At 46.0% G+C, this 12,253-nt stretch overlaps 1 protein-coding gene across 2 annotated transcripts in view; it reads right to left on the bottom strand.

The window, feature by feature from the left end:
* The window catches only part of noc2l (NOC2-like nucleolar associated transcriptional repressor), a 175,254-nt gene that overhangs the window by 68,549 nt on the left and 94,452 nt on the right, over positions 1-12,253 (bottom strand). For both annotated transcript variants that reach the window (XM_087980302.1, XM_043676134.2), the window contains exon 12: positions 9,925-10,036. In XM_087980302.1, coding sequence (XP_087836428.1) covers positions 9,925-10,036 — 112 coding nt within the window. The remainder of the gene's footprint in view (positions 1-9,924; positions 10,037-12,253) is intronic.

A 12,253-nucleotide genomic window follows, 5' to 3' on the forward strand; every position in this document is an offset into this window, starting at 1 on the left:
TCCTTTTAAATATTGCAATTTCGACTGAGTGAAGATGGCTTTGGTAACCTTACAGAAACTCAACCTTCTCTCTATAGAAAGGAGAAACCTCAGGCATGAGAGTGCTCTTTCTCTGGTACAGTTCCAAAATGTGAGCCTGTGCATTAGTAATTTGTACTGTAACGTGTACAGTGACTGTTGCTTCAAGGGCAGTGCAGTAAGACTTTAATGAAATTCCATTTTGCAAACTCTCTGCCAATGTCTAATTTTAATTTCTTTCGGAAAAAGAAAACACTATCGTTCAAACCACAACCGCCCCACCACAGGAACAACTCTCTCTTTGTCTTCAATACTGAAAGTTACAGACTGTAAAACATTCACATCTGCAAGGGGTCAACCCTTGGTGCAGATACCACTGTCTGAATGATTGCATTTACCACACCTCCTTTGTGTGCCATTGGTACATGGAGACCAAGGATTCCAGTAAACTATAAACATATTTACACATCAGCTTAATGTGATGCATGGTTTAAACCACTGCTGGATCTGAACGGATGCTACATACTAACTTGTGGTTTAAGTGATTAATCCCACATTGTTTAAACGCAGCACCACACTGGCATCCACTTGTCACCATATGTTTTTAAACAACAACAATTTGCATTTATCGTGATACCTTTAACATAGAAAACATCCCAGAGGGCTCTTGCAGAGGCGGAAACAGAGAAAAAGATATCGAGACAAAGGATTAGTGAGATTAGGATCGGGGACGAAATGCCTTGTCAAGGAACAGAAAATGTTGGAGAAACCTGAAGTAGTTTAGGGCGGCACAGTGGCTCAGTGGTTAGCACTGTTACCTCACAGCACCAGGGACCCGGTCTTGATTCCAATCTTGGGTGACTGTCTGTGTGAAGTTTGCACATTCTTCCCGTGTCTGCGTGGGTTTGCTCCGGGTGCTCCAGCTTCCTCCCACAGTCCCGAAGATGTGCAGGTTTGGACCTCAATTAGGCAGTTGAAGTTGAATCCTGCGCTGGTGTGGTCCCAGTCGGGTGCTGCGCTCACAGGGAATACTGACCCATCAATTGGGGGTCTTAAACCCTAGCCCCACTTGAATACAGCACAGTGAGGCTTTGTCAGTCAAACTACAACAGTGCTCAATCACCCTGTAGTAAAGACAGAAGGGAGGAGAACAGGAGCAGAAAGATCATTTAAAGCAGACCAGTGTGTCTCAAAATGGGACATTTTTTGTCATAATTAACTACAGGAGCACAATGGTAACATCACTGGACTAGTGGAGTTCAAATCCCACTACAGCAACTGGGGAATGGAAATGAATGAATAAACCTGGAATAAAATGACAGTCTTGGTTACTAAGGACCATGAAATGATCAGATTGCTGTTAAAAACCCATCTAGTAAACTCCCGTCTCCTCCTGCAGTGTGGGAAATCTGTCATCCTTTCCCTGTTTGACCTCTGACCCAGAGCAACGTGGCAGAAACTTTACCCCAAAACCGTGGGTGTCCCTACAACTCATCAACAACAGCAATTTGGGGGTGTGGAGGGGTTCTCACCACCACCTTTGAAAGGGTAGTAGTTGTGGGCAATAAATAGCAAGCAGAAGAGTGCCAAATATATTTGGAATACTCAACATGATGTTGAATATTTAGTGATAGGAATAGGGTGAGTCATGGTTAAGTGTTAATCCCACACGGACATTTCTAACATGTGGTAGTGTAAACATGCCTCCTGCCATCTGGTATCCTAGCTGTTCAACTCAATACAGCACAGAGAGGGGCCCTTTGGCCCAAACTGGTCCATGCCAATCAAAATGGCCATCCACTCTAACCCCATTTCCCTGCACTTGGCCCATATCCTTCTAATCATTTCCTATTCATGTATTTGTCCAAATGTCTTTTAAATGCTGTTAACGTACCCACCTCAACCACATATGCGTACCACCCTCTGTGTGAAAAAGTTGCTCCTCAGGTTCCCTTTTATTCTTTCCCCTCTAGTCCTCGATTCCCCAAACCTTGGGAAAAAGATTGAGTGCATTCACCCTCCCTATGCCTCTCGTGAATTTATACATAAGATCCCCCTCAGTCTCCTATGCTCTAAAGGAAAAAGTCGTAGCTTGTCCAACCTCTTTCTATAACTCAGTCCCTCGAGTCCTGACAACATCCTTGTAAGTTTCTTCTGCACTCTTTCCAGTTTAATAACATCCTTCCTACAGCAAGATGACCAAGCCTGAACACAATACTCTATGTGTGGCCTCACCAACGTCCTGTACAACTGCAACATAACTTCCCAACTTCTATACTCAATGCCCTGACTGATGAAGGCCAGTGTGTGGACACACCAGTCGCGTGGAACCGAAACCTTCCATCTCTCTAATCAAAGTGCCAGGCCAGAAATGTTCCCATCACTGTTAACAGTCACGTCCATTTTAAGGCAGAAATGCTTCGCTTTCTACACATTTTCTAGGGACACTAAAATACGGGCCTGGGGGTGCTCTGGGAAATGGCAGAGAAACAGGCCAGGAACTCGCGTACAACCATATCTGAACGCTCAGCAGAACTTTGAGAGTGGGCAAAGGTGAGGACTGCAGATGCTGGAAATCACAGTCTAGATTAGAGTGGTGCTGGAAAAGCACAGCAGGTCAGGCAGCATCCAAGGAGCAGGAAAATTGACGTTTCGGGCAAAAGCCCTTCATCAGGAATCCAGATCTAATCCTTCATCTAATTCAGAGCTTTGAGAGTGGCCCATTAAAGAGTTAAGCTCAGCACTGAAATGGTTGGAAAGTAAACAAAGAGAAAGCACGAGGTGGGACAGTTCACACTGCAAACACAAATAGAACATAAGAAACATGTCAGCCCCAGACCAGTAAAGGGGGTGGGGGGAAGGTTTTGTTTTTACAGCAGCTCACTATTCTCAAGCAACTGGCAGGCTGAAAATAAAAAGCCAATTTCGAGTGTATCGGATGTGGTTAAGGCGAGTGGAAGCCAAGAGGAAGCACAGGGTGGAGAGTGGTAAGTCTGGACCATACGTGATATACCACACTGTGTTACAACAAGCGGAAATACGTTACCTTGAAACACACTACAGCGGCAAAAGAGGGAGCAAAAAAAAAAGGCTACTGTCACCAAGTAAACTGGCAAACATCTTGAGAGAAGGAAGGAAGCTAGTGAACGGCAGACTAGTATGTATGAGCCAAAGGGGTGTTAATACATGTCACTGCTCTCCACAGGCCAGCAGGATGTGGGCTCACGGAGGCGTGTGCAGCCAAATTGAAACCGCACAGCACATTTTTCATCTGCAGCCGGTTAGGCAGCAAGCAGCACGCTCTCAGCACTAAGCTGATGAGCAAAGTTAGAAACAGCAGATCCCCCTAAACCTGCCTCTTAGCGTGTGGCCTTAGCCATCTCGGTCTCCCTGCTGATGTTCTCACCGTCTCAGCCCCAGCTTCTCGATGCCTCGAAAGGGGAGAGTGAGAAACGCTGCCCCCGCAGGCCATTCGCATCAGTGCTGTCCCTTTATCAGTGCTTCTCCCCCACTTCGCTGCTTTTCTCAGAATCTCATAAGTCAGTCCTACTTGCTTGTGTCGCTGCGATCGTTTGCATGCTCCTGGGGTAATCTGGATCCAGCAGCTTCATTTTAAGGGAGTGCACCCTGTAATGGCCCACATGAAACTATTTCTCCTCCGTTTGTTTTTAAGAGCAGAGTTTGCGAATGAGCCAAGGACCAGAATAACCAGCAGCCCAGAGGAGCACAGGCAATGGCAAGTTTGACTCGGGATACGTACACAAGTTACTCTGTAACTGCAAAGTTAATCAGTTTATCTGTTCAATAAACCTACGCAAGGAATGAAGGGATATGGACCAACGGCAGGCAGAAGGGATTAATTTAATTTGGCGCCATGTTCGGCACATGGTGGGCCAAAGGGCCTGGTCCTGTGCTGTGCTGTCCTATGTCCTAAACCAGCTCGTAATTTGGGCGGCACGGTGGCCCAGTGGTTAGCACTGCTCCCTCACAGGGCCAGGGACCTGGATTTGATTCCAGTCTCGGGCGACTGACTGTGTGGAGTTTGCACGTTCTCCCCGTGTCTGCATAGGTTTCCTCCGGGTGCTCCGGTTTCCTCCCACAGTCCAAAGATGTGCAGGTTAGGTGAACTGGCCATGTAAATTGCCCATAGTGTCAGGGGTAAATAAAGGGTAGGGGAGTGGGTCTGGGTGGGTTATGCTTCAGAGGGTCGGTGTGGACTTGTTGGGCCGAAGGGCCTGTCTCCACACTGCAGGGAATCTAATCTAATCTGATCTTCAACTACGTTGTAGCCAGGCAACTCAGTGAGCCAATATAAGGGCTGTGAATGAATTTTTTTTAAAGTGGCGATTCAGTGTTAAGGAACACAATAGGAGAGTAGAACATCTTTTTCAATTCCATTTTAATACATAACTCCTGGTTCCCAGGGCCATCTGCCACAGAAAAGAGTTTCTCCCCAGTAACATAGAAAGTAGGAATTTCTAATAGGGAGATCATGTTGTAGCTGTACAGGACATTGATGAGGCCACGTTTGGAATATTGTGTTCGATTCTGGTCTCCAGCCTATTGTTGGTAAACTTGAAAGAGTTCAGACAAGATGTACAAAGACGCTGCCAAGTTGGAGGATTTAAGCCACAGGGAAAGGCTGAAGAGGCTGGGACTGTTTTCCCTGGAGCGTCAGAGGCTGAAGGGTGACCTTATAGAGGTTGATACAATCATAAGGGGCATGGATAGGTTAAATAGACTTTTTCACAGGGTAGGCGAGTCCAAAACTAGAGGGCATAGGTTTAGGGTGAGAGGGGAAACGATATAAAAGGGACCTAATGGGCAACTTTTTTCACGCAGAGGTTGGTGCATGTATGGAATGAGCTGCTAGTGGGAATGGTGGAGGCTGGTACAATATTTGAAAGGCATCTGGCTGGATACATGAATAGAAAGGATTTAGAGGGATATGGGCCAAATGCTGGCAAATGGGACTAGATTAGTTTAGGACATCTGTCAGTATGGACGAATTGGATTGAAGGGTCTGTTTCCGTGCTATACATCTCCATGACTCTGTGAATTAGGGAGGTGAAGTTTGAGAGTAAACATCACTATAGTTCAATTTGCCCCAAGCTTTTATATCTGTGCTGTAAACTGTGTAATACACATTACACAGAAAGTGGCATTAAATAAATATCGAAGGTTGGTCTGAGGTAATTCGCACTAAAGTATAACGAGAACTCTCTTCGAACTGAAAGAGATAGAAAAAGCTTGCAACCTCCGGTACCTGACATGACCATCGGACTCTTGGATTGCTTTCCAGGGTAAAGTGTTGCAAAGCAGCAGCCAATTTGGGCACAGCAAATCACGTGAACCAGCAAGAATAACCAGATCACTTGTACTGTGATGTTACCTGATGGATTAATATTGACCAGAACATCTTGAAAATCTCCCCTGCACTTCTTCAAAATAAGGCACTGAGATCTTTCACAGCCACCCCAACAGGCAGATTAGAATTAGATATTGTTGCCCCGTGTACCAGAGTATAGGAACGCAGGAGTCCAGTGAAAAACGGTCAAAGTCGCCATTCTCCAGCGCCATCTTGGTTATAAAAACCAGAATTTTTCAGAAATAACAGAGAGCCAAAAAGGAAGAAAAACATTCGGATCACAAAGTTGAAAGTTGTTCTCTCTGTCAAGGTTGTTTGGAATGCACAGCCACTGATGCAGCCACGGCCTGGACGGACCAGGTCAGTCTGCAGGTCTTGTGTTGGTCACCAGGGTGAGCTACGTTCTGACCCACTCTTGCTGCTAATACCATTCTGCCTTCGATCGCCGGGAGGAACCATATCCGCCACCTCTGATTGCGCCGTAAGGAAGCATATTCGCTGCTTCTAGTCGCCGGGAGGAACGACAATGGCCACCTTCACCTCTGACAGTGCAGTGCTCCCACAGCACCATCCTGAAGCATTTGCCTAAATGAAGATCTCACATGACCAAGAATGTCATGACTCAAAAGGCAAACATACGAGCAACCTGCCACACTGCAGCTAACTAGGGATGGAAGACAAACTGCAAGATGAAATGGAAGAAACTTCCTACTTTGAAACTGTTGTACATCTGGCCAACACATACATACTCTGGGCACCATAGAACACTTTCTTTCACCTAAAAAGCTCCCTATTTCCTGCAAAGCTCAAGTTCTAGAATTCTTCCATAGTATTCCAGCACCACTCAAAACAAACAAAAATGATTTATCATCAAACCTCAAATATGAAAATAACTTCTGAATAATTGTAAGATTTTCGCAATAGTTTATTGGGCAATGTCATCTAAAAGATGATTTCCCTCAGATTTTCTATATATGCTACATACATATTTAGAAGCAAAACAAGACAGAACTGGGCCAACCCTTCAGTTTATTCACTCAATGTTCTGTTCCGAGACAATGAATCAGATTTTCTGCATTTGCTGGATCATTGGACACACTTGCTTTATGGAAAAATGCAGCTGAATATCTTGCCTTACAGTCCAAAGACTACACTCATACCTCCTTCAAATATCCGTCCTGGTCTGATAGTCTGGCAAATAAAATACTTCAGCTTTGTTTTAAGTCATCATGTACTTTTCGTAACTGTACCTGGCTCACACCATTTCAACTTACAAAATGCCAGAGTGCAGCAGTGAGACCCCTTGGTACATCAGACTGATTGAGAACTTTGATGGTGAGGCCATAATGGAGACAGTATTAACATTGGCCCAAGTGTGGACAGTGCCAGGAACTCCATTACCAATGCACGGGAACATTTTCAACATTACAATAGGGGGACAGAGATCACGGCTGCTGCTCAAAATACCACCCCAAGCTGAAAGTGCATGAATCCATGTGGATTGTCAGGCCCAGGGACTTGGAGAAAGTGAGGACTGCAGATGCTGGAGACCTTCAGGAAGAAGGGCTTACGCCCGAAACGCCGATTCTCCTGCTCCTCGGATGCTGCCTGGCCTGCTGTGTTTTTCCAACACCACATTTTTCAGGCCCAGGGACTTTCCAATTATAAAAACTAGCTCTGCGCCAACAATGCCACATTTAGGAAGCAATGATAGTTGGTGCCCTTATTCCTCGGAGATTCGTCAGCAACAATTTTTTGCTGCCTTTTGTTTTGTATTGTAAAGAAACAGTGTCACAGTCCCACTCTGTGTAACAGGCTTTCTCTAAAAAGGTAACAGGAGTTAAACTGGCTTAGCTTAATATGTGTAGCAAGGTAAGAGTTGGAATCTTTAAAGAGGAAGTAACCAATCATTGGCTGAAGCGAAATTTATAAAAGTAACCAAAACAAGATTTCATAATGGCCGTGTTTGCAAAAAGTGATACAATTGTTTAAAGTGTTGACAAGGTTGATGCAGTGGATGTGGTATATGTGGACTTTCAGCTCGGTTTTGGCAGGTGAGGCTGCTGGAAGCTATTGGAGAGGATTAACAGACTTACTCTTGAAAAAGCAGGTAACAGTGAAGCCAAGCTGCTTAAACGGGCAAGAGAGTGTGTAGAGTTTAAAGACAGCTTCTTAGAACTGCTGCAGGAAAGTAGTAATAGATCAATTCTATTCTGGAACTTTTGATTAGATTAGATTAGATTACTTATAGTGTGGAAACAGGCCCTTCGGCCCAACAAGTCCACACTGACCCGCAACCCACACAGACCCATTCCCCTACATTTACCCCTTTACCTAACACTACAGGCAATTTAGCATGGCCAATTCACCTAACCTGCACATTTTTGGACTGTGGGGGGAAACCGGAGCACCCGGAGGAAACCCACACAGACACGGGGAGAATGTGCAAACTCCACGCAGTAAGTCGCCCGAGGCGGGAATTGAACCCGGGTCTCTGGCGCTGTGAGGCAGCAGTGCTAACCACTGTGCCACCGTGCCGCCCACAAACTTCTTTTGTTTACTGCCAGTTTCTGAGTGAGAGGTGCAAATGAAACTCAGAGCACACAGGAATCACCAGGACTCATAGTACCACTGCCTTCACAGTTATCATTTAGAAGGAGGTCTGCAATGTACTGAGACTAAACCATGACAAGATTTTCTCCATTCTCCAGATTACCCATTATTATATATCATGTGCTGCATTATCAAATGTCACATGGCACCAGGTTATAGTTCAACAGGCTTATTTGAAAACACACGTTTTTGGTTCAGGAGTGGGACAATAACCTGGTGTCGTTTGACTTCTGATCTTCTCCATCCCAGTTTAACATCAGCACCTCTACATCATCACATTACGTTATATTACCGAATTCATCAGCAGGAGTTTCAATAGTAATTGGAACATCACTGGAAATCACTTCCAAATGATGCACACACTATGAATCTCCAATGATGGTATCAACCCCAGGATTAGATTAGATTTCCTCCAGTGAGGAAACGGGCCATTCAGTCCAACAAGTCCACACCGACCCTCTGAAGAGTAACCCCCTCAAACCCACTACCTTCCGACTAATGCACCTAACACTACGGGCAACTTAGCATGGCCAATTCACCTGACCTGCACATCCTTGGAATGTGGGGAGAAACTGAAACATCCGGAGGAAACCCACGCAGACACAGGGAGAATGTGCAAACTCCACACAGACAGTCACCCAAGGCTGGAATTGGATCTGGGCCCCTGGTGCTGTGAGGCAGCAGTGCTAACCACTGAGCTACCGTGCTGCGCCCAAAGGATGCTAAATTACACACAAATATAACAGAGTACGACTGACAATCACAAAGTACTTGACATGTATCCATGCAAACGCAATTGAATAGAAACAGCCCAAAAAGAATAGCAAGAAAACTGCAGAGTATTAGTCACTCATCAACAATAAGCAGACTTGATGAAGTAGTCAGCAACTATAATCTGTGATTAAAAACTCATCCGTAAGAGAAATTGGAAGGAGAATACGAGAGAGTGTGGAATCATTGTCAAACTGGGTTAATTTATGGCAGATGTTAGAGAAAGAAAAATGCTGAAAAGACACCTCCTCATAAGGTCACCCCTCAATCTCCTACACTTCAGTCATGTTGACGCTGATCCACTCCCCCCCCACTCTGTAAAAGGATGAGAGATTGGGGTGGGGGACATTGAGAGTACTGGGAAGACACTGGGAATACTGCAAGCGAGTAACTCATCTCCCAACTCCTCAAAGCTTGTCCACCATTGACAAGGCACACGTCAGGAGGGTGATGGAATACTCAGATGGGGTAGTGTGAATCTGGAACTCCCTGTCTTTAAGTGCGGCAGAGCTGAAACTCTCATAGCATTTCGATAGGCACTTGTGAAGCCAAATGCTGGAGAATGGGATTAGAATAGTTCGGTGTTTGTTTTTGACTGACATGTGATGGGCTGAAGGACCTGTGTGATACTGCAACATCTCTATGACTCTAAGCACAGCTTTGAAAGAGTTTTTTCATAAAATGCCTCCCGTGGGGAAACAGGCCATCAAGTCCACACTGACCCTATGAAGAGTAACCCACCCAGACCCATTCCCCTATGCTATTACTCTACATTTCCCCCAACTAATGCACATAACCTACACACCCTGGACACTATGGGGGCAATTTCCCATGACCAATCTGCCTAACCCGCACATCTTTGGACTGTGGGAGGAAACTGGAGCACCCAGAGGAAACCCACGCAGGGTGAATGTGCAAATTCCACACAGTCAGTTGCCCGAGGCTGGAATTGAACCAGAGTCCCTGGTGCTGTGGGGCAGCAGTGCTAACCACTGAGGCACCGTGCTGCTTATAGTTAAACACTCATTTAGCAAATGGACAAACAAACGAAAGTTCTTCAGCATTCACCAAAAAAAAAGGTGCTATTTGCAGGATAGAAACACAGCAGCCCCCACAAATTAATCTTTTCAGCATCAATCAAGGTGCAGGCTTACTTCCAGAATGAAAGGCATGACTGGAATGAAGGTGTGGGTACAGTCGGAGAGCAGAGTCAGTGCACGGACACAGTGTAATCGCAGAGGGAAGAAACGGGCTGTGGGCACCAACCTGAAAAACAAATTCAAGGCAGAAAATAATCACTCCTGTTCCCCAACAGTATTAATCGTGTACACACACACGTGTACACACGCACACGTGTACACACGCACACGTACACACACACACACGCCTGCGTTGTCTTTATTACAGGGTTATTACATAAAAGAAGGCATGCAACAAATCAGCTTAAACCTTTAAGGCTGCTTTGGTCATTTTTAACCCCGATTCCAATAAAATTTAACGTGTAAATGTTTCACATTTGCATTTGAAATGCATTTTATTTTATTAAGTCCTGTCACTGGATTTATCTGCTCATTGATCCTTCTCCTCCTCGGCTTCAGATTAATGAGTGTAGCTGCCTGGTGGACCAGGAGGGCACAAGATGATAATTACACATTTAACTGGGCCCTGAATGTTGCCTTTTTTTTTTTATAGAGTCCCTTGTGTGGAAACTGGCCATTTGGCCCATCGAGTCCATACTGACCCCACTGAAGAGCATCCCACCTGGACCCACCCCGCTACCTTATCCTTGTTACCATCCCGCATGGCTTATCCACCCAATGTAAACATCCCTAGGGGAACACTATTGGCAATTTAGCATGGCCACTCCACCTTAACCTGTACACCTTTGGACTGTGGGAGGAAACCGGAGCACACGCAGACAGGGGGAGAACGTGCAAACTCCACACAGACAGTCGCCCAAGGCTGGAATCGAACCCGGGTTCCTGACGCTATAAGGCAGCAATCGAGAGTGTGGTGCTGGAAAAGAACAGCAGATCAGGCAGCATCCGAGGAGCAGGAGAATTGATGTTTTGGTCATAAGCCCTTCATCAGGAAAGAGGCTTGTGGCCTGGGGCTGAGAGATAAATGTGAGAGGGGTGGGGTTGGTGGGGAGGGGGAAGGAAGCTGAGAAAGGGGGATGAAAGTGAGGGAGAATGTGATAGGTTAGAGGGGGAGTGATGGACAGGTCCGGAGGGCAGTGCCGAGTTGGAGGCTTGGGACTGAGATAATGTGGGGGGGGGGGGGAAGGGAAATGAGGAAGCTGTTGAAATGCACATTTATCCTGTGTAGTGGCAGGGTCCCAATGATGAACATGATGCGTTCCTCCTCCAGGGGTCGGGTGGTAACACCTTGGCGATGGAGGAGGCCCAGGACCTGCATGTTCTTGATGGAGTGGGAGGGGGAGTTGAAGCGTTCAGCCACAGGGCAGTGGGGTTTGTGGATGCGGGTGTCCTAGAGATGCCTGGGAAAGTGTGGCTCTGAGCTGTGAGGCAGCAGTGCTAACCACTGAGCCACCGTGCCACCCTTTAATTAGCCTTATTTTCATATTTGGTGTCATGGCTTATCAGCAGTTGTCAGAGTCACTGGTCTGCTCTCGGCCTCTTGACATCACCGAGGGGTAGATGGGAGTTTAATTGGGATAAGTGCAAAGTATTGCATTTCGGGAATACAAACAAGGATTGGTCTTATACAATTAATGGTCGGGCCCTGGGAAGAAGAGAGTCCTAAGGACTGAGGGACATAATTCTTTGAAATTTGCATCACGGATAGACAGGGTGGTTAAGAAGGCATTTAGCACACTTGCCTTCATTGAGTATAGAAGTTGGGACATCACGTTGTACAGAAAATTGGTGAGGTCTCTTCGGGAGTACTGTGTACAGTTCTGCTCACCCTGCTATAGGAAGGTCATGGCATTAATCAACTTCAGCCTCCCCACTACTCCTGACCCACTCCAATTTGCCTATCGGACCAAAAGATCCTCGTTAGATGCCATATCACTTGCCCTTCACTCCTCCCTAGAACATCTTGACACCAAGAACAGCTACGTAAGAATCCTACTCATTGACTACAGTTCAGCCTTCAACACTATTATCCCCTCGAGACTGATAACTAAACTTAGTGATCTCGAACTAAGTCCCACTCTCTGCAACTGGATCCTTAGCTTCCTGACCCACAGGCCACTATCAGTGAAGATTGGGGACAATATTTCATCCTCACTAGCACTCAACACTGAAGCCCCCCAAGGGTGCACACTCAGCCCCTTACGGTACTCACTGTATACCCATGATTGCGTTGCCAAATACCAGTCTAATGCCATCTACAAGTTCGCTGATGACACCACCATGGTCAGTCGAACTTCAGATAGCGTCAAAATAAACTACAGAAGGGAGGTGGAAGACCTAGAAAAATGGTGCACTGAGAACAACCCAGCTCTCAATACCAGCA

The sequence above is a fragment of the Chiloscyllium plagiosum genome, unplaced genomic scaffold, assembly GCF_037043375.1.
Source record: "Chiloscyllium plagiosum isolate Xiang-an unplaced genomic scaffold, Cpla_swu_hap1 HiC_scaffold_37, whole genome shotgun sequence".
NCBI classification, from domain to species: Eukaryota; Metazoa; Chordata; class Chondrichthyes; order Orectolobiformes; family Hemiscylliidae; genus Chiloscyllium; species Chiloscyllium plagiosum.